The sequence below is a fragment of the Euleptes europaea genome, chromosome 1, assembly GCF_029931775.1.
Source record: "Euleptes europaea isolate rEulEur1 chromosome 1, rEulEur1.hap1, whole genome shotgun sequence".
Classification (NCBI taxonomy): domain Eukaryota; kingdom Metazoa; phylum Chordata; class Lepidosauria; order Squamata; family Sphaerodactylidae; genus Euleptes; species Euleptes europaea.
The window spans coordinates 117,252,671-117,277,580 of record NC_079312.1 but is presented as its reverse complement, the minus strand read 5'-3'; the positions used below and the strand labels follow the sequence as shown (position 1 = coordinate 117,277,580).

The window sequence follows — 24,910 nt, the reverse complement described above, 5'->3', positions numbered from 1 at the left end:
ATATTCTGATGTAAATAGTATGCTGTGATGTGTGTGGAAAACTATAGTATCACCTTTATTGTATATGATAATGTGTATGCGTGAGTGTGATTAATTCTGTATTATGTTTCTTGTATATCCAGGAGGAGGAAAGGTAGGTGTGGATTATACATGCATCCCTAGTTAGTTTGGCCCCAGCTCAGTTCTAGTCATGCATTACTCATAAGAAATGGTGATCCCAGATAAAAAACTAGTGGTCCCATTAATATCATAAGACGCACCCAGTTAGATATTACTCATTTGTAGGGGGAAATGTATTTACACATGTACACCATTAGATGCTTCTCTGTTTCACCAAATTTCTGGAATATCTATGCCTGTATTCATTGGGGGCCAGGTATGCACTGCCATCGAAGGCTGATATGTGCACCAAGTGAATATTTGCCTCCATGTCATCTGCATGTTTGCAAGTCTTCTTCCACATGCAGATCTCCTTTTCTGGATCAGGATTTGGGGTTCAATACTGTTTTTTTTTTTAATACATTTTATTAAAAGTTTAAACATTACAAACACGTAAACAAACACATACACATACAGATTAAAACTTCTTCCAAGGAGATCAGTGAATAGTTGTTAATAACCCAATAAACTATCTAATATTTATTTATACAACAATAAACCGCTCTAAACAATAACAATAAACCGCTCTAAATTACGTATATATCATATAAGCCTCTTACTCTTTAGCTTTCTCACTAATTGGTTAAAGCTGTAAATTCTAACATTACAAAGAATATCTGATACTGCTATCTTAATCTTACTTATCACCCCTCCTTTAGCTCTAATAAAAATTCTTTCTCCATAGTTTACTACCTACTTTCCACCCACGGTACCCCAAATACAAATATCTTATTCTAAACTTTCAAATGAAGGGGTTCAATACTGTTATTGTCTGTTCCAGGAGGGAAAGTAGAAGGCTGGGTTCAGTCCTCTTCCCTGTATTCTCTGCCCAAACAGGTGACCATTGGTATTAAAAAAGGTCTTACTGCGGCTGTTCCTGGATCACGTTTCCAGCCCCCATTTTGGCATATTTCCTCCTGTCCCACACTACAGAGTAGCAGCTATGTGAAGGCTCATGATGGCTAAGTGGAGGTATCTGACCATCATTTTGTTGTTTCAGCAACTGCTTTCTCAGTGATGAAAGGATGGCAAATAAGTGTGGCGGGTTGCAGGGAGAACATCATAAAAAAGAGAGGAACATGAAATTTGTTACCAAATGGATGTTATCCGCTTAGCACTACTTCCTTATTTTCCCAGGTAATTAATTTCCCCTGTGAACAAGCCATAAAAAAACATCTGAAAATACCATTTGGTCTTCAAACACATCATTTATCTGTGGCTTTTTTGACAACTTCAAATATTCTAGCTTTCCTTGTTAGGTGGCTTTATTAGCCAAGGCAGAGAACAAAATATACAGCCCCTTCGGAAGACGCTGACAATTGCTATTTTTTCTGTTATGGATCAAAATTAATTTATTTCAGTTTAGCTTAACTATCAACATGTAGGAAATCACTGGGTCTGGAAAAACAAATGTACTCTGGAGAACACAGAGGCATACAGAAGGAAGGCTGGAAACTCACTTGGTGAGATGAGAAGGATGTTTTCTAGGGAATATTATCCTTCAGCGGCAAGTAAAACAAGGAAGACACATTGGGGGCTATTTAGTGTTTTCTTCATCAGTTACCAGGAGTCCACAGCCTGGGAAGAGGAAGCTCAGTGAGTGATTTATGTTTCAAATTAGAACTGTCAGTCCCAACCTTGAAGAAGAAGTGCTGCTTTCAAAGTTAGGATCAATACCTCAGCATCTGAAAAGATCTTCTTCTGTCAAGAGTGGGATGAAAGGCTGCCAGGCATCTTCAGATCCCTCAATGTTTGCTGAAAAGCTCCAATCTGAGCCACTTAATTAAAGGTCTCATGCTGCAAGGCACCGGGCCCTTCAGCTGCCACACGGCTTCATCCTCAGAGAGGCTCTGCGTCTCCCTTTTCTGCTGAAGTCAGTGGAACTTGGGTGGCTTTCGAAACCTAGGCACGTTGTTTAAATGAGAATGAGAGTTACAAAGGTGTTTAGCAGAGAAGGCGCTCAGCACACAAAAGGGTGGGACAATGGCAACCTATGGCAAGTAGCAGGAAATTGATGAAACTGTCCCATTGTAAATTGTTCTTTTGTCACCTAAACTAAACCCCAGGGTGTCTTCATGACCCTGAAGTCACTGGGGGCTGTCAGGGAACATGAAGTAAGAAGTGGAGGGCAGAGAGTTTAGAGCAGGGGTCCGCAACATATCGCCCGCAGGTGTCATGGCACCCACCAACACTTTTTCTGGTGCCCAGCAAGTGTTTTTAGAAAGTGGGTGCTGCCCAACAGGGCCTCTGATTAGTTTTGGGCATCTGATAGGCTGTGCAGATTAAAATAACATTGTTTCATCACAAGATGCCACGTAGGGTTGCTAGGTCCCTCTTCGCCAATGGTGGGAGGTTTTGGGGGTGGAGCCTGAGGAGGGCAGGGTTTGGGGAGGGGAAGGACTTCAATGCCATAGAGTCCAATGGCCAAAGCAGCCATTTTCTCCAGGTGAACTGATCTCTATCGGCTGGAGATCGGTTGTAATAGCAGGAGATCTCCAGCTAGTACCTGGAGGTTGGCAACCCTACTGCTACCATAGTATTTGTTTTATTCCCTCTCTCCTTTTTTCCAGTGTTTAAAATTACTCTTCTTGTCTCCTGCATTTGGGCTTTCTTTGTGTGTGTGTGTGTGTGTGTGTGTCTACCTCCTGCAGTGGCAATTTTGTGGTTGGCTCCACCTCCCACAGCAGCCGTTTTGTGGTTGCACCCACCGCCCTGTCAGAACTCCCAAGGTGCCCACAGGCTCAAAAAAGATTGGGGAATCCTGGTTTAGAGGTTATGTAGTAATGTGAGGGAGGAGGACCTCCAAGATATGCAAAGAAGCCAAGTGAATTCAGGGCTGGCTTGACCAGCTAACAGGAACATCAGCAACATGGGCATGCCAATCGCTGTGTCCTGAAGCTTCCTTGGAGTGGCTTCCTTCCTTTCACAGAAGCATGAGGTACCTTAACCTACACACCTGCTCTCTCCTCCTTTATAATCCTCCTTCTGAGGCAGAGGCTCTTTCCTCACTTCTCTCACAGTAGTAGAGTTGTGTTATTTGATACTTCAGAATTTGGTGGATTAGATTGTTCACAGCAAATGTACAGTGACTTATGATAATGGCAAGGACACTCTTTCTGACCTTATAACCAATATGGAGGCCAGTGATTTGCCAGTGATGCTCGTTATCTATTATTTGCCATGTTGTTTGTTGCCCATTAGACAGGAAAAAGGGAATTTGTGATATTGACATTATTTTAAACTCCATGTACATGCAGACAGCACTATAATATACATAACTGATATTGACCAGTCAGCTATTAAATTACATGCAATCATGGTCCAGTCTCTGGGTATAAAGTAAATCTAGAAAGAAGATTGAAGTTATTAAAATTAACACAGGTAGATCTCAGTTAAGTACAGAGAATCTTGTTAAGCTCATATGAAACACAGGTATCTAGGGATGCAGATTATAAAAAATAATATAGATTTGTATAAAACAACCTTGAGCTATTAAGGAAGATTAATGAATTGATATATGGTCTGCTCTGAAATTATCTAATTGGTGTGGTATAAATGCCATTAAGATTATCTTTCCAAAAATGAATGTTCTGTTCTGTAATGTTTCTGAATTAGTAACTGGGAGAAAAAAGTATGGCAAAAGGTGATCTATGATTTTTAACTAGATGGGTGAAAAGGTGAGGATAAATTTACAATTTACCACAAAAAAGGTGGGAAAGAGGTGGATGTGGAATACCTAACATTTGTACATATCATGCTGCTCAAGTATCCTGGATCATATACTGAGTAGGGACAGTGATTATACATTCTCTGTGGCTCTCTTTCTGCTTTCCTCTGAGCAGTGGAAGGGAAATGGGGAGGGATAGCATTGCGTGTGTCATGATATCATTCCAGTAAAACCTGGAAGTGATGTCACAGCCACACCATGATGCTTGAGGAATGCCTCAAATTTCTATGTTCTTTACCATAGACATTTGAAGAATTCCTGGAGTGTTGCAGTGTTATGTCACTTATAGGTTTTCATTAAAAGTGATGTCATGATGCAAGCAATACTGCTTTTCAAGGTCTGTGCCCCCCCCCCAAAAAAGATCCCACTCTTTGTGGGAGCCAGGCCAGCAGCCCTAGTGCTCTCAGGAAAAATAAAATGAAAGACTCACAGCTCATCCCTAAGCCTTGCAGCAGCCGGGGATGGTGTGGCCGAGGCACTGCTGTGGCACCTCCAAAGAGGTTTCCTGGCCACTTCAAGGCAAAAAAAAGGGCTTTTAAAAAATAAAAAAGGGGAAATGGGGAAAATATCCCCATTGAAAACAGCAATGTTGCGCCAACGAAAAGTTGACTCAGCACCACTGTTGCAGAGGGGGGTGTTCCCAGCCTGGAAGGGGTTAGGAAGCTGCCTACCGGCAGGTCTGCCCCCTGGAACACCACGGGGACAACTCCCGGGATGCCAGCGTGAGGACTTGCACCAGCAGGACACCGGCAGGAGGCTGAGCCAACATTCTAGGGTCGCGCTGTCGTGGCAGTACTGGGGGGGGCAACACAAGTGGCACCTTGCCAGCGTCCATGCCAGTTTGCATGGTTCAAGTGGCACAGATGCCAACGTAGGGGTCTGGGCGCTCCTAAGTCCATTTGGCCCCCAGGCTCAGGAATGAGCTGTTACAGTGCTATCCTAAGGCGGTCTACTGAGAACCCTACTAAAGTCTATTTAATGGGGCATACTCCCAAGAAAGTGTCCATACGATGGCATTGAAAGATACTATTTTAAAGGTCATGTTTTTATTGGAGTGGGAAATAATTTTCCCCCACAGATTAAAATACTAATGAAACTGTCCAGTGTCACGATGTATGTCTCTTAGTACAAATGTCCAATGGGAAATGAGTGTGATAATTTACAACTAAAACTCCCATGTAGCTAAAAAATCATTGATAATAAATTTGTCAAAAAATTTATTGCCTAGTTTCAGAGGGTGCAGATTTAAAGATCTGTATTTTAAAAGTGGCAAAAATCTTGAATTGCCAGCTGCCAGATGAACGTTCTTCTTTTCTGCGCAAAAAGCGGTCATAATTTTCTATCAGTGTTACCAAAAACTGCCTTAAAATGGAGATGCAATGGTGCTTAAACAGCATGGAACATTGCAGACATGTTAAACAAGGATTCAGGTGTTTGCAGACATTTCCAAAAGCAGGGTTTTTTCCACTTATGATGGGCTTGTAGTAACATTGTCTCAGTTTGGAGTATGATTTGGACTACTGTTTTGAAACATTGGTAATTAAATTATCTCGAGACTCATTTTTTCTAATACGATTTTATTAAACATTTTGAAAATTTGCAGGATTTAATGTTAAATTTAATTGTTGGTGCAAAGCCTATATACAAGGCATTGGAAAATACAATCAACTCCACACAAGCAAGAATGGCTGTGGGAAATTTGTAATGTGTTATTAATTGTTAATTTAATTACACATTAACAAGTAGATTATTGAGGCTTGGCTCCTGTGACCAGTATTCACATGTATTTTGCTCCACCCAAAGTGCAGCTCATTTCCTCTGCCACTAGTACGTCCACTTGCACATACTTATTGAACAGCTATGAAGAAAGAAAGAAAGAAAGAAAGAAAGAAAGAAAGAAAGAAAGAAAGAAAGAAAGAAAGAAAGAAAGAAAGAAAGAAAGAAAGAAAGGGCTTCCCCCACCTCTATAAACAAACCTGAGTGGATTTAATATATCAAGAATGAATACTTTCAGTGTCCTTGACAGTATGAAGGAGCTGTCATTGCTAGTACAGTTATATTTTAATGCAGCGCCATTATCTGTAAATTCTGAGCAATATTCAAACAGAAGGGAAGAGAATGGATGCCAGGGTCTCTGTTACACTAAATATCATCATGTAAAAACTTCAAGGCTTTTTTCAAGACCACAGAAGGGTATAGGGAAGAAAGGAAGGTAGTTTATTATTCTTAACAGGGCCATAATGCAACGTGTTGAACTGCTTTATCATGTCACACCGTTCTGATTGCAGAGATCTTTTTACGTTGTAAAGTTATAAAGTCCCCGTGAAAGCAACCGAGTGAATCTGGTCTGCTTGGTTTCTGGAAAGCTGGCTTTAGAAGTGGCTCATAGCATGCGCTGCGCTGTGCCCATCTTGGCATTCTAGGTGATTCTGCAGCAGGCTGCCTCCCACTCCTTCTTTCTTCCCTTGATATTGTTGTCCGCCATCTTCTCCAGCTGCACCCGGAGGATTCTTATTGTTATCTTTGGAAAACCAAGAGCCCTATTAATCTTTTATTTCCCTAATGGAGCTTCCCAGCAGATAGATGTGAGCTCAGCATATCATCCATAGGGCCGCGCGGTCGCCTTCTCTCTCCCGGGCCGGCTCACGGCCAGCAAACCACTATTAGCAAAATTGTCTCATTAAACCCAAGAAGGCACAGAAGGGCCTGCCATCGTTTTCAAAAAATACGTTGTTGATATTAGTACTCTTTAGCGTTGCTTCTTGCAAAGAGTGCTGCATTGAGGTCAGCAGTGCGGAGATTGCAGCAGTGTGGAAACAGCTTTGTGTTATGCTAATTTAAGGGATGCCTTTAGAAAAAAGATACTTTAAACAAATGCAATTTAGTGAGCTACATTCAGGAGGGATCGGATTGGGCGGCCTCCGGGGTGACTCCTGAAGCTGTAGACACATTCTATTAACATGAGAATAGCAAACTCGTTTTGTCCTTCACATTAATAATTATACTTTTATTCTAAGAGTGGGGGAGTCCTCAGTTATTAAAGGGGCCAGTGTGTAAAAAAAGCTAGCTGCTGCAACCAGTAAATGTTGAAGATGAGGCACTGGCCTTGCAAATAACCCCAGAATGTTACTCTGGTACAGCAAGGTAGGTGGATATTGTATGCTGGCCACAACCAGTATTGCCAAACATTAAGAACATAAGAAAAGCCCTGCCGGATCAGACCAAGGCCCATCAAGTCCAGAAGTCTGTTCACATGGTGCCTCTAGGAAGCCCACAAACAAGACAACTGCAGGAGCACCATCCTGCCTGTTTCACATCACCTAATATAATAGGCATGCTCCTCTGATCCTGGAGATCAGACTAGCATCCATTTTTACATTACAAAGTAGCATCGTATAAAACCCCCACACGGCACAAATTAGAACTGGGTGTGCAAATTAGAACTGGGTGTGCAACATATTCAAAAACCAGAAGCAACTACAAGAGTGCAACCTTGTGTAATGTAATAGTCAAGCCATGTCTCTCCATTCAGCCTTTTCCCACTCTTTCCCCCTCAAAATATCTAAGGACATCAGTGGCCCCATCTGTCAAGTAGGGTGACTAGCTGTATTGGCACAAGGCACCCTGTGCATCTTCATACTTACACACACCTATTCTGAGATGGGGATCTGGGATTTGAATAAAGAGAGGTGTCGTATGGCCCTGTTCTATGCCACTTGGCATAGAAATGTTTCTATTTTTCTAGAACATCATATCCAATCTCATTGAGAAAATTTAAGGACATGTAAGAGGGGTGGTAATTTCTGCTGGTTCCCCTCCCACTGCAGAGTGCAAACCCCTTCCCCACAGACACTGTGCTGTTCCAAAGGATTCACTGATACCCCCCCCCCCAAGAAATTTTCAGGAAATTCAGTGGGCTGTAGCAGGGGAAATCAGCAGAAAACTTTAAGGAAAGTCAAAGACCGTAAGTTTTCTTAACTGTGTGGTTGGATTAGATACAGGTTACTGTCTGTCTTCATCAGAACACTGCAGCTATATAATGTACTACTGGTCAGACACCACGATTCCTAGGTGTATAATTCTGATGTAACAAGCATAGACACAGTATCTAACATGGATGAGTCATTCCTCAAGCAGGTGACACCCAATAAAAATTATTCTGTTTTGAGACTGGCAGTGCAATCTAAACAAAGTTATACCCTTCCAAGCCTTACTTCAATTAATTTAGAACTGTGTTCAGGACTGCACTGCCAGTTCCCAGGCTGAAAGAAGAAGCAAAAGAAGGCATATGAGTGCCTTGAACGACTTCTTTTTCTGTGAAGGCCTGAGCTTTGGGACTAACGGTCCTTCTCCACAGAGAGACCTGGGAACACCAGAAATCAGCACCATAGAGAATCCTACTTCTCATATTACACCAGACAACGAAGAAGGCCAAACTGCTCATCCATCTCCTTTCCCTGCTCCATTGAACACGTGGACCCTCTTCAGATGCAAATGAATTTTGTTTTTCACACACTCACTTTCTGTTCTTATGTTCAGTCACAGTTTGAGAAACTGAAATGTTACAGGCCAAAATGTTTATGTAGTTCAAATCTTCCTGACTCTATGGTCAGCAGGAAGATCTTGATCTTAGGGGAATTTGTTTTTACATAGTTGGAGGATGCACTACGGGGGCATTGATTGCGCACAAACGCACTCGTTCTTTTAAGGATGTTTTGGTAAGCAGCATACCGCGTTCTATAGTAACATCTACTTTACCTAAAGGAAATTTTAGATGCGGTTCGTGTCAAAGCTGCAAATTTATGTTGCCAGTCCGTGAGATTACCAACCCTGTTACAGGTCGTAATTTTATCGTCAAAAGATTTAACAATTGCGACTCAACATACTTTATTTATGCCATTAAATGTGCATGTCAATATTGGTACATCGGTAAGACCAGTAGACAGATTAAATATTGCATCAGTGAACATCGGTCTAGAATCAGGAATCGCGTTTTAGAGGCGCCCCGACTCAGCATTTTCTAATAATCACACAGATGAAGATTTATCCTTTTTTGTACTGTGGCGACTAGTGAAACAGAGTATTGACAAAATTGATGTAGAATTATTATTGAGACGTCAGGAGTCTAAATATATCCATCTTTTTAATACGGTATATCCTAATGGATTAAATGCAACATTAGATCTGACTTGTTATTTGTGAATTGCTATGTATAACATGTATCTTTAAGGAAAATGCTCAGTTACAACCTACTACTAATCAAGCATGTGACTATACTGCTTAAAAACATTGTGAAGACATAGCTCTTTGGCCAACGTGTAAGCAAGTTATCAACAGCTAGTGTGTGAGTATATATTTGTATTACAATAATATGATTATAAGCAAAATATTTCTGCCATGATTTATGCCTGTATGCTTAATTTGATTATTATAGTTATTTTATGTATCAATTGTTATTATCTAGTGGTTTCTGAGGAAGGCTTCTTAGCCGAAACAGAGAGATAACCGGACCTCTGTAAAAAGAACTACACCTCTTGAAAGGACTGGAACCATAAGACGCTGATTTATTATTACTTTTATTCAGTTGTCACTGTACAGATTGAATTTATTTTCAGCGCAATTGTCCTTGCATGGACTTATGTATATCAATGTGTATACCATGTTGAATTTATATTACTTCGTATTTATGTAACTTATAGTGGAGATGACACAATAATACCACTACTGTTACAGATCATACTTTTCTCTGCATTATTGCTGCTGTTTCTTTTCACTAATTGACTTACAGCAGGCTAACTATTGTTTACTAACTTCTGCGTGCTAGCTGGAGATCTCCTGCTATTACAACTGATCTCCAGCTGATAGAGATCAGTTCCCCTGGAGAAAATGGCTGCTTTGGCAATTGGACTCTATGGCATTCTAAGTCCCTCCCCTCCCCAAACCACTCCCTCCTCAGGTTTCGCCCCAAAAACCTCCCGCCAGTGGCAAAGAGTGACCTGGCAACCCTACTTGGGGAGCTACTACCCACCACTAGTTTGCCTTGTGGATCCATTCAAAGGGGCTTCTATGTAATATGCTCAGGAGTACCTTTTCCCCTACAAATAACCATTTGCCACAATAAAATGGCCATATGAGCATCTACAGTATGAATTATAAAAGCTTAGGACCTCTCTATTTCACAGGCTGGTTGCTGAAATCTGTGTCATGGTCTGCTTATGCTTTGGATGTGCTTCTCACTTTGCTGAATATCCTGCTTGTGGCCTCGGCCCCATGGGTGCTGTCATTCTTTGACATGTTTCCCTGGCATCTGGAATTTTAAGAGAGTTAACATGAAAGGCGCTTTTTCTTTGTTAAGCATCTTCTTCCCCTTAATCATGCAGAGATTTCCCATGAATAATGTGAGTTATAATTATGACCTGCAGGTCTGCAGAGCCTTGCTGAGCTGTTCCTAAAAGGGCATTTTCTTTTTTCTGTGAATTTCAGATGACCAAGAGCCAAATTATAATCACCTGATATTAAGCAGTGCAAACCAGACACCTTCTAATGGTAAGATGCAAGTGAAAAGTTACAGATGCTGTAACTTTTCTCTTTCTGCCAGTAATCCTTTTACTGGCATTAAAACCAGACGTATATCAATAGAATATTTCATGATGTACACACAGGTGACATATGTGTTATATTAAGGATTATGCATAGGGTCCTATTCCTAATAATGCCAAATTTAAATATGATTCATATGTTTCTCATTCACAGAAAACAGAGCGTGTTCTGTCTCCTTATTTATCGAAATGTGTCTGCATTCTTGTCTTCCTCAGCTTCTATTTTCAGGACCACATTGCATATGATGCTGGTGATCCCTGAATGGGATTTAATTTAGTCTCTGAAAGCAGGTTGGGGGGGGGATATTGACCAGGGCCACAATAATCAATCAATCGACCTTTATTGGCATATACTCAGAAACATGACGTAAGCAGTACACAAAATTCACTGTCCATACATTTTCGATTTAAACATGGTTTAGACCAATGGTTCTCAACCTGGGGCCATATGCCCCCCCAGGGGGCCCCAGGATATTCCAAGGAGGCCACAGGTGAAAATTTGCTTAAATGGGGGGCCACAGCACGAGACTAGGGGGCCACAGAGGGAAGTGAGAAGTGAAGAAAACAGAGAAGTGACCAAGAAAAGAAAAGAAAAAAGAAAACAGAGAAGTGAAGAAAATAAAAAACAGATATGTAGAGTGAACAGGGAAGTGACCGTGCTTCCCAGCAGATAGATCGCCATGCGCACTCTGCGGCAACATCGCTTCTGCTTCCTTCTCCCTCCCACTTCCGCACTCCACCTCTGCGCGCACCAAGCTGTCTGCATCTCATTTGTCACGGGCAAAGTGCGTGGCTGCAGCAGTATCAGTGTGTGGGGTGCTGTTTCTTCATGCAAGTGTAACCCTGAGTCCACCAGGGGAGCTAAAAAGCAGGGGTATTTCTTCATTGCACTTCTATGCATCGTTTGCAACTGTGGATTTTTGTATCGCTGTAATCTTGTGCAACAGTGGTAGAGGCTTTGTTCTCCCTTGTATGTGGACATTGTTGTTTATTAGCATGTTGTATTCCCTTTTTGAGGGGTATTTTTTGTAAATTTCAGTTTCCCAATGCATGTGTGCATTTTGTGTGGCTGTTTATGTTTCTTTGTTCCTTGGCTATTTACAAACAAAACATTTAAATAGCTACCTTTCTACCAGTAGGACAGGGGGCCCCCAGGAAGGAAGCAAGGTCGAAAGGGGGCCACAGTCGGAAAAAGGTTGAGAACCACTGGTTTAGACTTTAGTCCTTATATTGACAACTTCCATCAAAAATTCCACCACCTTTAAAGTGACTTCAGGAATAGTATAATTCAACAAAAAACAGCATACAGAGAATTCTTGGCTAGATTTCATTTTATCAATCAAGGGTAGAATTGTTTTTTTACGAGGACGGTCATGCAGGTGACAATGTATGATTATATGCTGTAGCGTATTGTGTTGACTCAAGCCACATACACATAATCTTTTCTCAAAAGGAATATTTTTAAACCTGCCATTTAGTACCACCGAAGGGAGGGCATTCAGCCTGGCAAGCATAAATGCCCTCCATTGAAGGGGTTCCTCTATATCAAAGTACTGCTGTAATTTCCCATATTTAACTTGTAAACCTAAATTAAGAGGGGAGCATGTTGGAGTAAATGGACATATTTTTTGTTGTTCTTAGTCTAAAATTCTTTGTTTGATAGTATTGAATGCTGATTTTTCATCTAACATTCACAAATCCTCTAAGGCAATTCCAAGGTGACAAAGTTTAGTTAAAATGGTGGAGGGCCACAATATCGACCTCTTCCAGATGGTTTTAGCCCCAGTAAGGAAAAAAGACAGGCAGAACTTGTCTTTTTTCCCTATTGGTGCTAAAAGAAGCTTGGATGACCATCAGAGTTGAGTAATTTTACTTTATTTACTTCTTATACAAAGATAAACTGCTTTCAATAGTGACAGACATCTATTTGCGTCAAGAGCATGGAAATATACAGTGCATCTATATAGGCCCCATTACAATAGTCCTTTCATCTCTTGCTAAAATGCATATCAGTTTTGGGGGTTTCTTTTTAAAATTCAGGTACTGGTCCCCAATGTCATTTGTAAAGTTAATATGCTCTGGCTCTTTCTTACAAACAGGAGTAGTCATACATACAAGGTGAACGTGATATCACTGTAACGTTTACTTTCAACTTCCAGAATGCCAACTCCCTTCCCTCTTGTTTAGTTCAGAGGTTTATTTAATATTTTTGACAAATGTTTTTGTTTACTTTTCTGGATCTCCTTGCTACCTTCCCTTACCAGTGTGGTAAAGTGGTTAAGAACGGTAGACTCTAATCTGGAGAACCGGGTTTGATTCTCCATTCCTCCACATGAGTGGTGGACTCTAATCTGGTGAACCAGATTGGTTTCCCCACTCTTTCCCATGAGGCCAGCTGGTGACCAGTCACAGTTCTCTCAGAACTCTCAGCCCCACCTACCTCACAGGGTGTCTGTTGTGGGGAGAGGAAGGGAGGGAGATTGTAAGCCAGTTTGATTCTCCTTAAAACGTAGAGAAAATCGGCATATAAAAACCAATTATTATTATTCTGTTCCCCTGTCCTTCTGCCATCTTTTCTTCAGCAGCACAAACATTATTCTTCTCTCAGCATTGTTTCTGCCCACAATGGCCCTAATACCAAGTGGCAATGTCAGCTTTTCCATTTGGGAGAAATAATACCATGTGAACACATCTCTTCCCCCCCTCCATGTGTGGTGTCTCTCTGCATTTTTCTTTCTCTAGACTGGCATTTATTAACTAGCTTTGTAATGGCATTGTTCCTGCTGAAGAACTGTGGGATAATTGTACATGAAAACAGTGTTATATTTTGAATCTCTATAGCACCATGGCTTGGAAGAGAAGAAAACAGTCTTGAAAAGGTTACCTTGGCACTTTTCTAAATTATCTCTTTTTCTGTTGAGCACTGGCAACAGTCGCCCCTTAGCTAAAACAACAGGTCATTTTTACTAACATGGTAACCCCAATTTTTGTCCTTTCCATCAAAACCTGCAAAACAAGTAATGCCAGCTGCAAATTGGTTGGTTGCGACTGGCAGCAAGGCCAAATATTTGAGTTATAGCTGAAGTAAATTGGACAAGTGGGAGGCTAAGGTTTAAGACCCCTTTAAATAATAGCAAGTCACCTCAAAGAGACACCTTCACTTTTTACAGTTATTGTACAGCAAAGAACAGAAAGCAGCAGTACACAGGCTGAAGGATGGATGAGATATTGCCCAGACAATTTTTGAAGCCAACAACCCACATGGTGTGGAATTAAGATTTGGTTCCAGTGATATGCTGCTTTGAGCAGGGCCACTGGCTCCCTGAGAAGTATGTGGATTGGGCCAACTACTCTTAGATACTCTTAAAGCACTTTTAGTTTTAATGGATTTTTCCCTTTATTGTACGACAATAAATTTGTGATTGTGTAATAACTATTGTTTTACTTTTTATCCTGTAACTAATTTTTAATCAGTTTTCTTAGAATTTTGTAGATATTTTAGGATACTTTGTAACAGCCTATGGCTGTACAAATAAACTCACTTGACTTGACTTGACTTAATTTGACTTGACTTGATATAGATACTCTTAGGTTTCAGGTCAGGCTAAAACCCAGCTTTCATGAACTTGCATTGTCAAATGCTAATACTTTTTTATGCCAGATATCAAATATTGTCAAATAGTAAATGTCATAGCATGTCAGCTATCAAATACAGTCCAATATCAACTAACCAAACTCCACTCTCACTGTCATCCATTTCTTACTATGCGGAGGGGCCAATGTATTATCCAAACTGGCTTACTTTCAATATCATTAGGTGAGTAGGCAGAGATTATCTGGTTAATTGAGGAATATCTGTAGAGTATTCAACATCAGCCCTTACAAAGGAGAATTTTGCAACTCTGTTTTTTTAACGATTTTTTTAATTATTTTTAATAATATCAAAACAATATGTATTATATTGATTTAAAAAGATATAAACATTACTAATTTAATCAATACCAAAAAAAAAATTTTTTTACTTCCCCACCATCCTCCTCTATCTGTTTATACTCTTAGTACTTCCCTTTGCATATATTTTCTAATTTAATTCATTCTTTATCCAGGGATTATATCATATACTTCAACGTTTAAAAACTAACAATAACATGCTTATATAAACCTGTACATTCAAACTAATTCAAATCCTTGGATATTTGCTAAGTTAAATTCATTTCCACAGTACATTCTCCATGCCTCCCTTCCCCCACAAATCCCCCGTTGTCCTTTTGATTTATTAATGCTGTCAATTTAGCCATTTCTGTTAGTTCCATCATTTTATTTATCCAGTCCATCTTGTCCGGTACTTCGGACATTTTCCATTTTGCTGCATACACCAATCTTGCTGCTGTGGTGGCATATACTAAAAAAAGATCTCTGCGTTATTATAGTATCTGGTACAATACTTAGCAACATCATTTCCGGTGTTTTAGGGATGTTATGCTGTAAAATCAATCTAAGTTCGTTATAGATCATATCCCAAAAGTTTTTTGCTTTTTCACATGTCCACCAAATATGGTGAAAGGAACCAACTTCCCTTTGCCATTTCCAACATTTTGACGACATAGTTCCATACATTTTTGCTAATTTTTTTGGAGTCAAATACCATCTGTATATCATCTTATAAATGTTTTCCCTTAATGATTGTGAAAGCAAAAGCTTCATATCCTTAGACCACAACTTTCCCCATCTGTTCAATGGTATATTATGCCCTAATGTATGTGCCCATGTTATCAACGTAGGTTTAATTTGATCTTGTTCTGTATAAATCATCAATAGTATTTTATACATCTTGGAAATTAAATGGTCATCTGTATCTAATAATGTCCATTGCAATAGTGATTTATCTTTTGTAAAACCTATTTTCATGTCTTGAGCAAATACCAATTTTATTTGATAATATTGAAGCCAAGTCAAATGATCCTTCAGTTCTTCATTTCTTTTAGGGCTACTCGATTACCGTCCCATAACAAAATATCCTTTTTTTTTTATAAATATCTTTTATTGATTTTAAGTCATAAGTGGGATACAGAGGGAAAGAGGGGTGGGGGATACATAGGAAAATATATTAAATACATAAATATTAAGCCGTTTTAGTATATTTAGCACTACCACCTTTTAGAGTAAGGAAAAAATAGGGAAAAGAAGAATGATATTATTGACATATCATTATGTTAATATCTCACATTCACTACTCCTATTTACAGAGTCTTCCATATTTTTTATCTGGTAATGGATTAATTCGAAGGTATCTTTTGTCTAGTGTGTTTCATGAAGTCATAAAAGGGTTTCCACCTCTCATGGTTCTGTTCTCGTGTAATATCTTTTAGATAATCTGTCAAATGAGCCATAGTAATATATTCCAGAGATTTATCCAACCATGCTTGAAGTGTTGGAATCTTATTCGTTCTCCAAAGTGAAGCCAGAGCTACTCTTGCCGCAGTTGTTAGATATTTTGCCATAATCTGTTGGTCCTTGTTCATGGTATTTGGTGTTTTATTCAGGAGGAAAAGTTTTGGATCATATTTTATGCTCTGCCCTACAATGCCTTCGAGGTTCTTATGAATCTTTTTCCAAAATTTTTGCACGCCCTCACATGTCCACCAGCAGTGGAAAAAGGTGCCTCTGGTTTTATGGCATTTCCAGCAGAGTCCCGAAGCTTTACTGTTCATATTCTGGATGTCACTAGGTGTTATATACCATCTATGCAACATTTTTAGACAGTTTTCCTGAATATTTTGGGATAGAGTGAACTTAGAATTTTTCTGAAAAATCTGTTCCCATTCGTCTGTTGTTATCGTTTCATTTAAATTCTCCATCCATTTAATTTGGCATACTTTAACTTGTTCTTCCTCTGTGTCAAAAGATAATAAAAGTTTATAAATCTTTCCTAAGAGGTGTTGCGACGATTTACTCAGTAGTTGTTCAAACTCTGTCTCTTTTCTAATTTTGCCTCTAATTGTGCAGTCTTCCTTGAATCTCGATATTAATTGATGATATTGCATCCAAGATATCCTAGGGTATTCTTCCTGAATTTCTGTTAGTGTTTTGAGAGTTTCGTCTTTTCTTATTATATCACCATATCTTATAGATCCAAACATTTTTCTATTCATTCTAGAACCGTAAACACTGAATGGGGCCATCATTAGTGAGGAATTAGGACTTAGTCTTAGTTTTAGTTTATTCCAAACCACAATCATGTTATCCACAATCGGGTGATCTCTTTTTTCGTCCTGCTTTTTTTTAGGATTTTTTCCCCATAAGAGTTGATGAGGCTGAACTTGCCAGTTAGATAATTCTAGTTTGATGCTCTTGGTATTTGGGTGTATTATCCAATCTTTAATCCAGACCAGAGTCGCTGCCTGATGGTATAGCTTTAAATTCAGAAGAGCCAGACCTCCTCTTCTCTTGGTGTCCGTCATGATTTTAAATTTGATCCTGGGGCGCTTTTTATCCCATATAAATTTGCTGATTGTTCGCTGCCAACCGGCGATCACTGTGTAGGTAATTTTTATTGGGATCATTTGAAATAGGAAGTTTCATCTGGGTAACACATTCGTTTTTACAATCGCCACTTTACCCAACCAAGAGGTTCTTAACTTTGACCACATGAAGAGATTCTTTTCTATGTTGTTCCAAACCGCTTCATAGTTATATTTAAATAATTCTTGATTGTTTTTCGGGATATATACTCCCAAGTATTTTATTGGCTTTTTAGATATAATACAACTAGTTTGTGCCGTTATGTTTGCTTCTTCTTCTTGTGTTGTATTTTCTAGAAAGATTTTTGTTTTTGATTTGTTGAGTTTATAACCAGCCATTTCACCATATTGTTGTATATTATCCATTAGTTCTACTATACTTAATTGTGGCTGAGTAATTGTTAATAGGACATCATCTGCATATCCTTTTATCTTAAACTCTTCTCCTTCTACTTGCAGTCCAGTAATTTTTGGATTGGATCTGATTCTATTGGCGAGTACTTCCAACGTTAAATTAAATAATATTGGAGATAGAGGGCATCCTTGTCTTGTACCTTTCCCGATACTAAAGTTCTGGGTCAGATTTCCATTTATAAGTAGCTTTGCTCCTTGTTCGGAATAAATGCTGGTGGTCCATTTAAGAAGATTTCCTTTATCAGTTATACTACGTATAACTTGCAGTATGAATTCCCAGGAGACATTGTCGAAAGCTTTTTCTGTGTCTAAGAAGATGAAGGCACACTTTTCTTGTCTATATTTGACTAGTTCTCTTGCATTAATCAGAAATCTTATGTTTTCATTCATGTATCGTTTCGGGATAAATCCTGTTTGGTCTTCATTGATCAATGTGTTAGTATACGCCAAAATCCTCTGAGCAATTATTGAAGTAAACAACTTATAATCAACGTTTAGCAGAGAAATTGGTCTATAAGAGGATGGTAATGAGGGGTCAGTATTGTCTTTTTGAATAAGGGTTATATAAGCTTCTTTCCATGTGTTGGGTACCCTACAGGTTTTATGTATCTCATTCATTACCTTTACTAAATGGGGAGTTAACTCTTCCTTAAAGCATTTATAATATTTAGCCGTCAAACCATCTGGTCCTGGTACTTTTCCGATTTTTAAGTTGTCGATTGCCAGTTGTACTTCTTCCATTGTAATCTTGTGGTTTAATGCATCCTTTTCTTCGTTAGATAGCTCCTTCAAATGATTTTGCGCAATATATTCCGTAATTTCTGTCGTTAATATGTTTTGCACATTTTCCTTATAGAGTTCTTTAAAGTAGTTTACAAAACATTGTGCTATTTCTTCTTCTTTATGAGTGATTTGTCCATCTACTTTAGCAGAAGCTATTATTCTTCTTTGTCTTTCTTTATTAAGCAAGGATGCTAGATATTTCCCCGGCTTATTTGCATGTGCAAAATATTTTTGCCTCACAAACTTAAGTTTTTTGGCCATTTCCTCTGTGTGTAAAAGATCGATTTGATGTCTAAGTTCTATAATCTCTTTTAAAGTCTTTTTGTTGCCTGAAACTTGATGGGACCTCTCCAATTGCCTGATCTTCGTTTGTAACTCTAGTAGTTGTTTTTCTCTCTCCTTCTTATTCTTGGAGTTGATTGCAATAAATATGCCCCTCATGTATGCCTTTGAACAATCCCAAATTGTACCCTGACTCATTCCTGGTGTTTCGTTTCTCTGAAAGAAATCGTTCTAATCGACTTTTATCGAGGTCTACTTTTTTGAGCAGTAATGTATCATTCAACCTCCATCTGAATGATCCATTTCGTGTTTTATGCCATTTTATTGCAATGGGATTGTGGTCTGAGAGAATTTTAGGTAATATTTCCACACTATCGAGGTTTCTTAGAAGCGGTAATGAGGCCCAACACATATCAATCCTAGAATACGTTTTGTGTCTATCCGAGTAGAAAGTATAATCTTTGACTCTTGGGTTTCTAGTTCTCCAAATATCCTGTAAGTTAAGAATTTGCATCTGTTGTTTTACTATTTGTGGTAGTGTACCGCTTTTTTTGTTTTTAGAATGGTCCAAACTGCCTTCAAGGACTCCATTCATGTCTCCCACGATTATCAAATCATATTCCTGCAATTCTGCCAATGCTGCAAAAAGGTCCACGAAGAACTCTTTTTTCGACATAAGAGGTGCATATATTGACGCCAATATTTTAACTTCCCCTGTTGGTAGTTGGAGTTTAAATATTAGTTGTCTGCCCTCATTATCTTTTATTTTTTCTAAGACTTTTACTGCCGGGTCTCTAATGTAAATAGCCACACCTCTCTTCTTTTCTACCGCCGAAGATGCATAGACTTTACCGAGTCTCTTATCATTGAGTAGGTGATTATACTTCCTTTTCATATGTGTTTCCTGCAAACAAAGTATGTTTGCTTTATATTTTGCAAGACCATGGAAAGTTTTCTTCTTCTTTTGTGGTGTGTTCAAACCATCAACATTGATTGAAATTATCTGTAGACCTTCCATTTTGTGTTTTTATGTATACGCTGCAGCTTCAGCTAAACGGCTATTATCATGTCCAGCTGAGTGATTCTTCCCATTAGTTCGTTGTGGGCTTGTTTTGCCTGATTTTGCATCTTTCTTTTTTCTTTCTGTCAGTAATTCTTCTTCTAACTCTTCTGCTTCCTCCGCATTTCTAATTAATCTTCTTTCTTTTGGTAACTGAACACTCAGAAAGTACGGGCCAATCCACTTGTACCATATTTCTAATTCACTGAGTAGTTTACGTAGTGAATCAAATTCTCGTCGTTTTTTTCTTACCGCCAGTGGGATATCTGGGAAGATTGCAATTTCTTTACCTTTAAAAACTAAAGGTTCCTTCCTTTGTTTAGTCATAATTTCATCTTTTATCTTTTTATCAGAGAACTTTATCAAGATTTCCCTTGGAAGTTTTTTCTTGGATGCATATGCAGAGTTAACTCTATATATATCTCTTATATCTAGAAGTTCTTCTTGAATATCCAGATAGTCGGCCAAGGTCTGAGTCATTGTCTCTTCTAGAAAATCAGGCTTTACTTCTTCCGTGACCCCCTGAAGACGAAGATTCGCTTCTTTCGATTGCATTTCTGTAGATGCTAATCTATATTCGGTATCTTCCTTCCAGGCTCTATGTTCTGATTGTGACTTTTCTACTCTAATTTGTCTTTCTTTGAGTTTTTTAATATCTTCTCTATTGGATAAGATCTCTTTAGTATTGTCCTCTAACTTTTGTTTTATATCCAGAAATCCTGTAGTCAGTTCTTGTTTAACTGTCTTCATTTCAGTTTGTACCTTCTGCACATCCGTCCTAACTGAGAGGCATTCCTTTGTCAGTGATTCCAGTTCTTTGTTCACTCTATCCATTTTTTTACTGACTTGGTCTACCTTTGCGTTTAGTCTTTCTTCAGTTCCAGCTATTTGAGTTGTAATAGCTGCAAGTTGAGTTGCCAATTTTTCCAGGGTCTTTTCCATATTGGATTGTGTACCGCTACCTGAGGGCTGTTGGTATAGTTGCTGTTCTACTGTTTCTTCCTCTTCTTCTAATTCCTCGTCCTCTTCTTCGTCTTCTTCTTTCTCTCGAACTTCTAGATCTTTTTTTGAGGGTGTGACTTTTCCCCGACTTCCTGTTTTTTTTCATCAGATTATATCTGTATACACGTCTCCTAGTTTGTAATTCCTTAAAGGTGTCTGACATGCAAGGATATATCCACAGTATTCTTAAATTTGAACAAGCTTTAGTGTAAATATTCCTATTACTCTTGCAGATTTTGTAAATACACCCAGAGTTGAGAATGTCCCAAGTAGTATCACCTGGACTGGTATTTAATTTAATATTCAGTTAATTTTCCTCAACAACAAGTCACCCTTAATTAGTGGGATTTTTATTTTTTCTAATGTCATCAACAATGAAATTAATGCAAATGTTTTGTATAATTAAATCAATTGATTTCGTTAATTAATCACGAATTCAATTAATACTACAACACAAGAATTTATCTATCTTGATTATCCAGACCACTCTCCACCCACAAATACCTGCTAGTCTGGAAACTTTAGTTGTAACAGACTCAGTGTCTGGCTGGTTACACTCTTGCCCGGCTGCCGCAAAGCACCCTGGGGGATGTAGTTCTAAACTTAGTTTACATTTGAATGTTCCCGGAAGTTCTTATTGGGCCCCCAGGAGGAGGCTAGGAGTAGTTGGTGCGTTAAAGTGACCGGTGCCCTTTTACGATAACAGGCAGCACCGGCCAATCCTTACTCGCTGCCCTCCAAGGCCAGCCAGTTCTGGGGCCACCGTCGACCCTTTTCTTTGTCTGCCAGCTGCCGCCGATGCTCTTCGCCGCTCCCCGCCGCTTCCGCCGCTCCCCGCCTCGTCGCCAGCCTCCGCGTCTGCCGCCTCCGCCTGGTCTTACTCCGTGGAAGGCCTCAGGTCGTTGCTCCTTTGGGAAACCGCCGAATTCCGCGAACCGCCGCCTCAAGTCGCCTCAGTCCTCCGCCCTCTCTTCCAAGCGCCGGGCTCCGCAAGCCACGAACCGCCGCCTCGGGTCGCCTTCTCTTCCCTCCCGGGACTCCAACAGCCCTCGAGAAAGCAAAAAACAGTAATTAGAGATGTTCTTATCAGAGTAATATCTTTCGTTTTCAACGTTCAATGCAAAGGTGGAATTATTAAAAAAAGGAAAGGGATAGGGAAGTGAAGTAGGTAGATAGGTGGGGGGGTCGGTTGGTGGGTCGGAACTGCGAGGACTTGCCTGAGTTTGCCTGTTGGTACGTCTGTAGCTCTTGTAGAGGTGCAACGTTCCCCTCCCTGATGGGAGTCGGGTTTTACGAAGAAAAATCTTCTAACCCCGGGCTAAAAAGAGTAGTTTTTAGCCACAAAACAGGCAATTTCAATTCCGCTCCTGCGAGGTGCAGTCATTCCGCCATCTTGACCAACCGGAAGCTCCCATAACAAAATATCCTGATAAGTTATAAAGGAGGAAGGTCGTAGTGGTCGCAATGTTAACATTTCTTGTGTCGAAATCCATAAAGGTGTTCTAGTCTCCAAAAGGTGCTTGTATCTTAACCATATTTTTATAATAGAAGATTTAACAATATGATGTTGGAAATTTGAGTGATTCTTAAGTTTATCATACCACAAATAACCATGCCACCCAAATCTGTTGTCAAAACCTTCTAAATCCAATAGTCTCGTGTTATTTGTATCCAATCCTTTAGCCATACCATAGCTGAAGCTTCCGCATACAGTTGAAAATGTGGTAAGGCAAATCCACCTCTTTCTTTAGAGTCCACTAGGTATTTATAGGCAATTCTAGGTTTTTTACCTTGCCAAATAAAAGTTCAATAGGTCTTTCCTCCAGACATCACTGTACTTTTTCTGTGTGATTATAGGCAAATTTTGAAACAAAAACAACAGCCTTGGTAAAATGTTCATTTGAGTTACTGAGATTCAATTTTGCAACTCTGTTTCAGCACAGCATACAAAACTGGCAAAGGGCTCTCCACCAGTCAGATACATATCTCAGTCTTTGGCTCTTTCTGGAATACTCCTTGCAGTGAAGCAATAGCAAAATCAAAATTGTCTGGCAAAGGCACTAAGCCTCTAAAATGTGTGTGTGTGTGAAGTGCCATCAAGTCGCAGCCGACTTATGGCAACCCCTTTTTGGGGTTTTCATGGCAAGAGACTAACAGAGGTGGTTTGCCAGTACCTTCCTCTGCACAGCAACCCTGGTATTCCTTGGTGGTCTCCCATCCAAATACTAACCAGGGGTGGCCCTGCTTAGCTTCTGAAATCTGACAAGATCAGGCTAGCCTGGGCCATCCCAGGTGTCTATTGTGTCTATGACTGTCTTTACTGAGTATTTGTATATTTTCATACCCAGATTTTTCTGTGGACCTGAAGGTGTTACGCCAATTAGAGGGGTCTCCTTTTATTGGGGGAAATTGGCTGAGAGACTTGCAGAGTTTTGCAAGAGGTTGGCGTGGGAATCTTTGAACCTATTTTTACAGGAATGAGTGAACCAGTGGGAAAGTTTCCCAATAAAGAACCTTTAAAACATTTTAAGGCTTCTATTCAAAATGATCAAATTTGTATACACACTCATAGAAAAACACACAAATCCTGATACATACAGAGCTAGGAAAGTAAACGTATGAGGAGGTAGGCACAAGGAGTAGAGGTTCCCAGGGGAAAGTATATTTACAGATACGGGGAATGAGGTCCAGAGAGAGGCAGCTGTGTGGAGCAAGTAACGACCAGTGTTTCTTGTAAGGAAAGCAAAGGAAAACTATACGCAAGTACGGGGCTCACGTTTTGGATCCAAGGAAAAATGCTAACAATTTGCCATGGCGAACGGGGAGATACTTATACCCAAAAGAGGAGTTGGAGGTATGGTTTCACTGTGCCTGGCAATGTCTGGTAATAGCCTGTCATTGCCAGTGGACAAAAGGTCTGATTGCTCTTGATGAGTTTAGGAGTTGGAGGGGGAAAAGAACAGGAGGTGAGGTAGATCAGAAACAATGGAGGTTACCACACTTGTATTCCCAGCGAAGTATTAAAAGTTTGAAAATGTTATAAAAAATACTGTTCGCACTTTCTATGTATTCCCAGCAATGTATTAAGAGTTTGAAAACGTTATAAAAAATACTGTTTGCACTTTGTTTGGCCGCTTTAGCTGTGAAGACGTCTTCCAACCATTTATATGCCGTGGTATCCAAAAACCCTTTTAAAGCGATGTTTTTTACATCATTTTCAAACTCTTAATACATAGCTGGGAATACAAAATGCGGTAACCCCCAATGCCTAGGTACTTTGGGCTAAATACCTCTGAGCATTGGCTATAGATTTTTAGATGAAGGCGAGGTCTGGGAAATTATCTTGCAGGGTGAGTCAGAGGGCTTGGCTATCAAATTGGTGAGTATATTTGTGTCCATCCCGATTCTCTGAATGGAGTTCTGTCTCTGATGAGATTTCGGAGGTGTGCTTCATCTGCTGCAGGAGAGAGCTAAACAAATGCTGAAGAAGTCTGTCTTTGGTCCTTTTGTTTCCACGTTACCCCAGATGTCCTCCCAAGCGGATACAGGCAAACAAGCTTAAACTTGCCCAGTCTGCTCTGTCGCTTGGCACACAAGATAGACGCCGGGAGACCCTTTTTGTCTCTTGTAATATAGCAGCGTTCCATCCCTGCACACTTGCTCCAGTTCTGAACACCTTGGCTGGTGTACCAGGGTAGCCTAGGGCTGTCAGGATTGCACAACAGAGGTAGGCCTCACCTCAGTCCATTATCTGGAGGAGAAAACCTCCTGAAGAAAGCCACTGAGAGACATTCTGAAGTAGGTTGAGAAATATCCAAGAAAGGACTATCAGATTCAGACCAATGGTGTTTCTTCCCCAGCCTCCAATAGCTTCCCAGAAGTATTTAACGTAAAGAAGGACAATGAAGAGGGATGTAGCAGTGTGGAGGAAACAGTATGAACACACATTTTCTGTATTCAAAAGCCCTGCCTACAAGTTACAGTGAAGGCATGTACATCCTGCATGTTTGTGTGTACTAGCGTTGCCAACGTCCAGGTGATGGCTGGAGATCTCCAGCTATTACAACTGATCTCCAGGCGATAGAGATCAGTTCACCTGAAGAAAATGTCTGCTTTGGAAAGTGGACTCTGGCATTATACCCCATTGAAGGCCCTCCCCTCATCAAACCCCGCCCTCTTCAGGTTCCACCCCTAAAATATCCAGGTATTTCCCAACCCAGAGCTGGCACCCCTATGTACATAAGTTTGTAAGAAAGAGTCAACGTGCTCTTTACAGATGAAACGGGGGGCCAGTACCTGGATAAATTTCTGGTTTCAGTCACATTGTGCATGTGTTGAATGTAACATGAGAATTATTCAACAT

General features: G+C 39.9%; 1 protein-coding gene across 1 annotated transcript in view; it reads left to right on the top strand.

The window, feature by feature from the left end:
- The window catches only part of SHISA6 (shisa family member 6), a 392,897-nt gene that overhangs the window by 335,575 nt on the left and 32,412 nt on the right, over positions 1 to 24,910 (top strand). Inside the window, exon 4 of the mRNA XM_056858695.1 lies at positions 10,370 to 10,432. Coding sequence (XP_056714673.1) covers positions 10,370 to 10,432 — 63 coding nt within the window. The remainder of the gene's footprint in view (positions 1 to 10,369; positions 10,433 to 24,910) is intronic.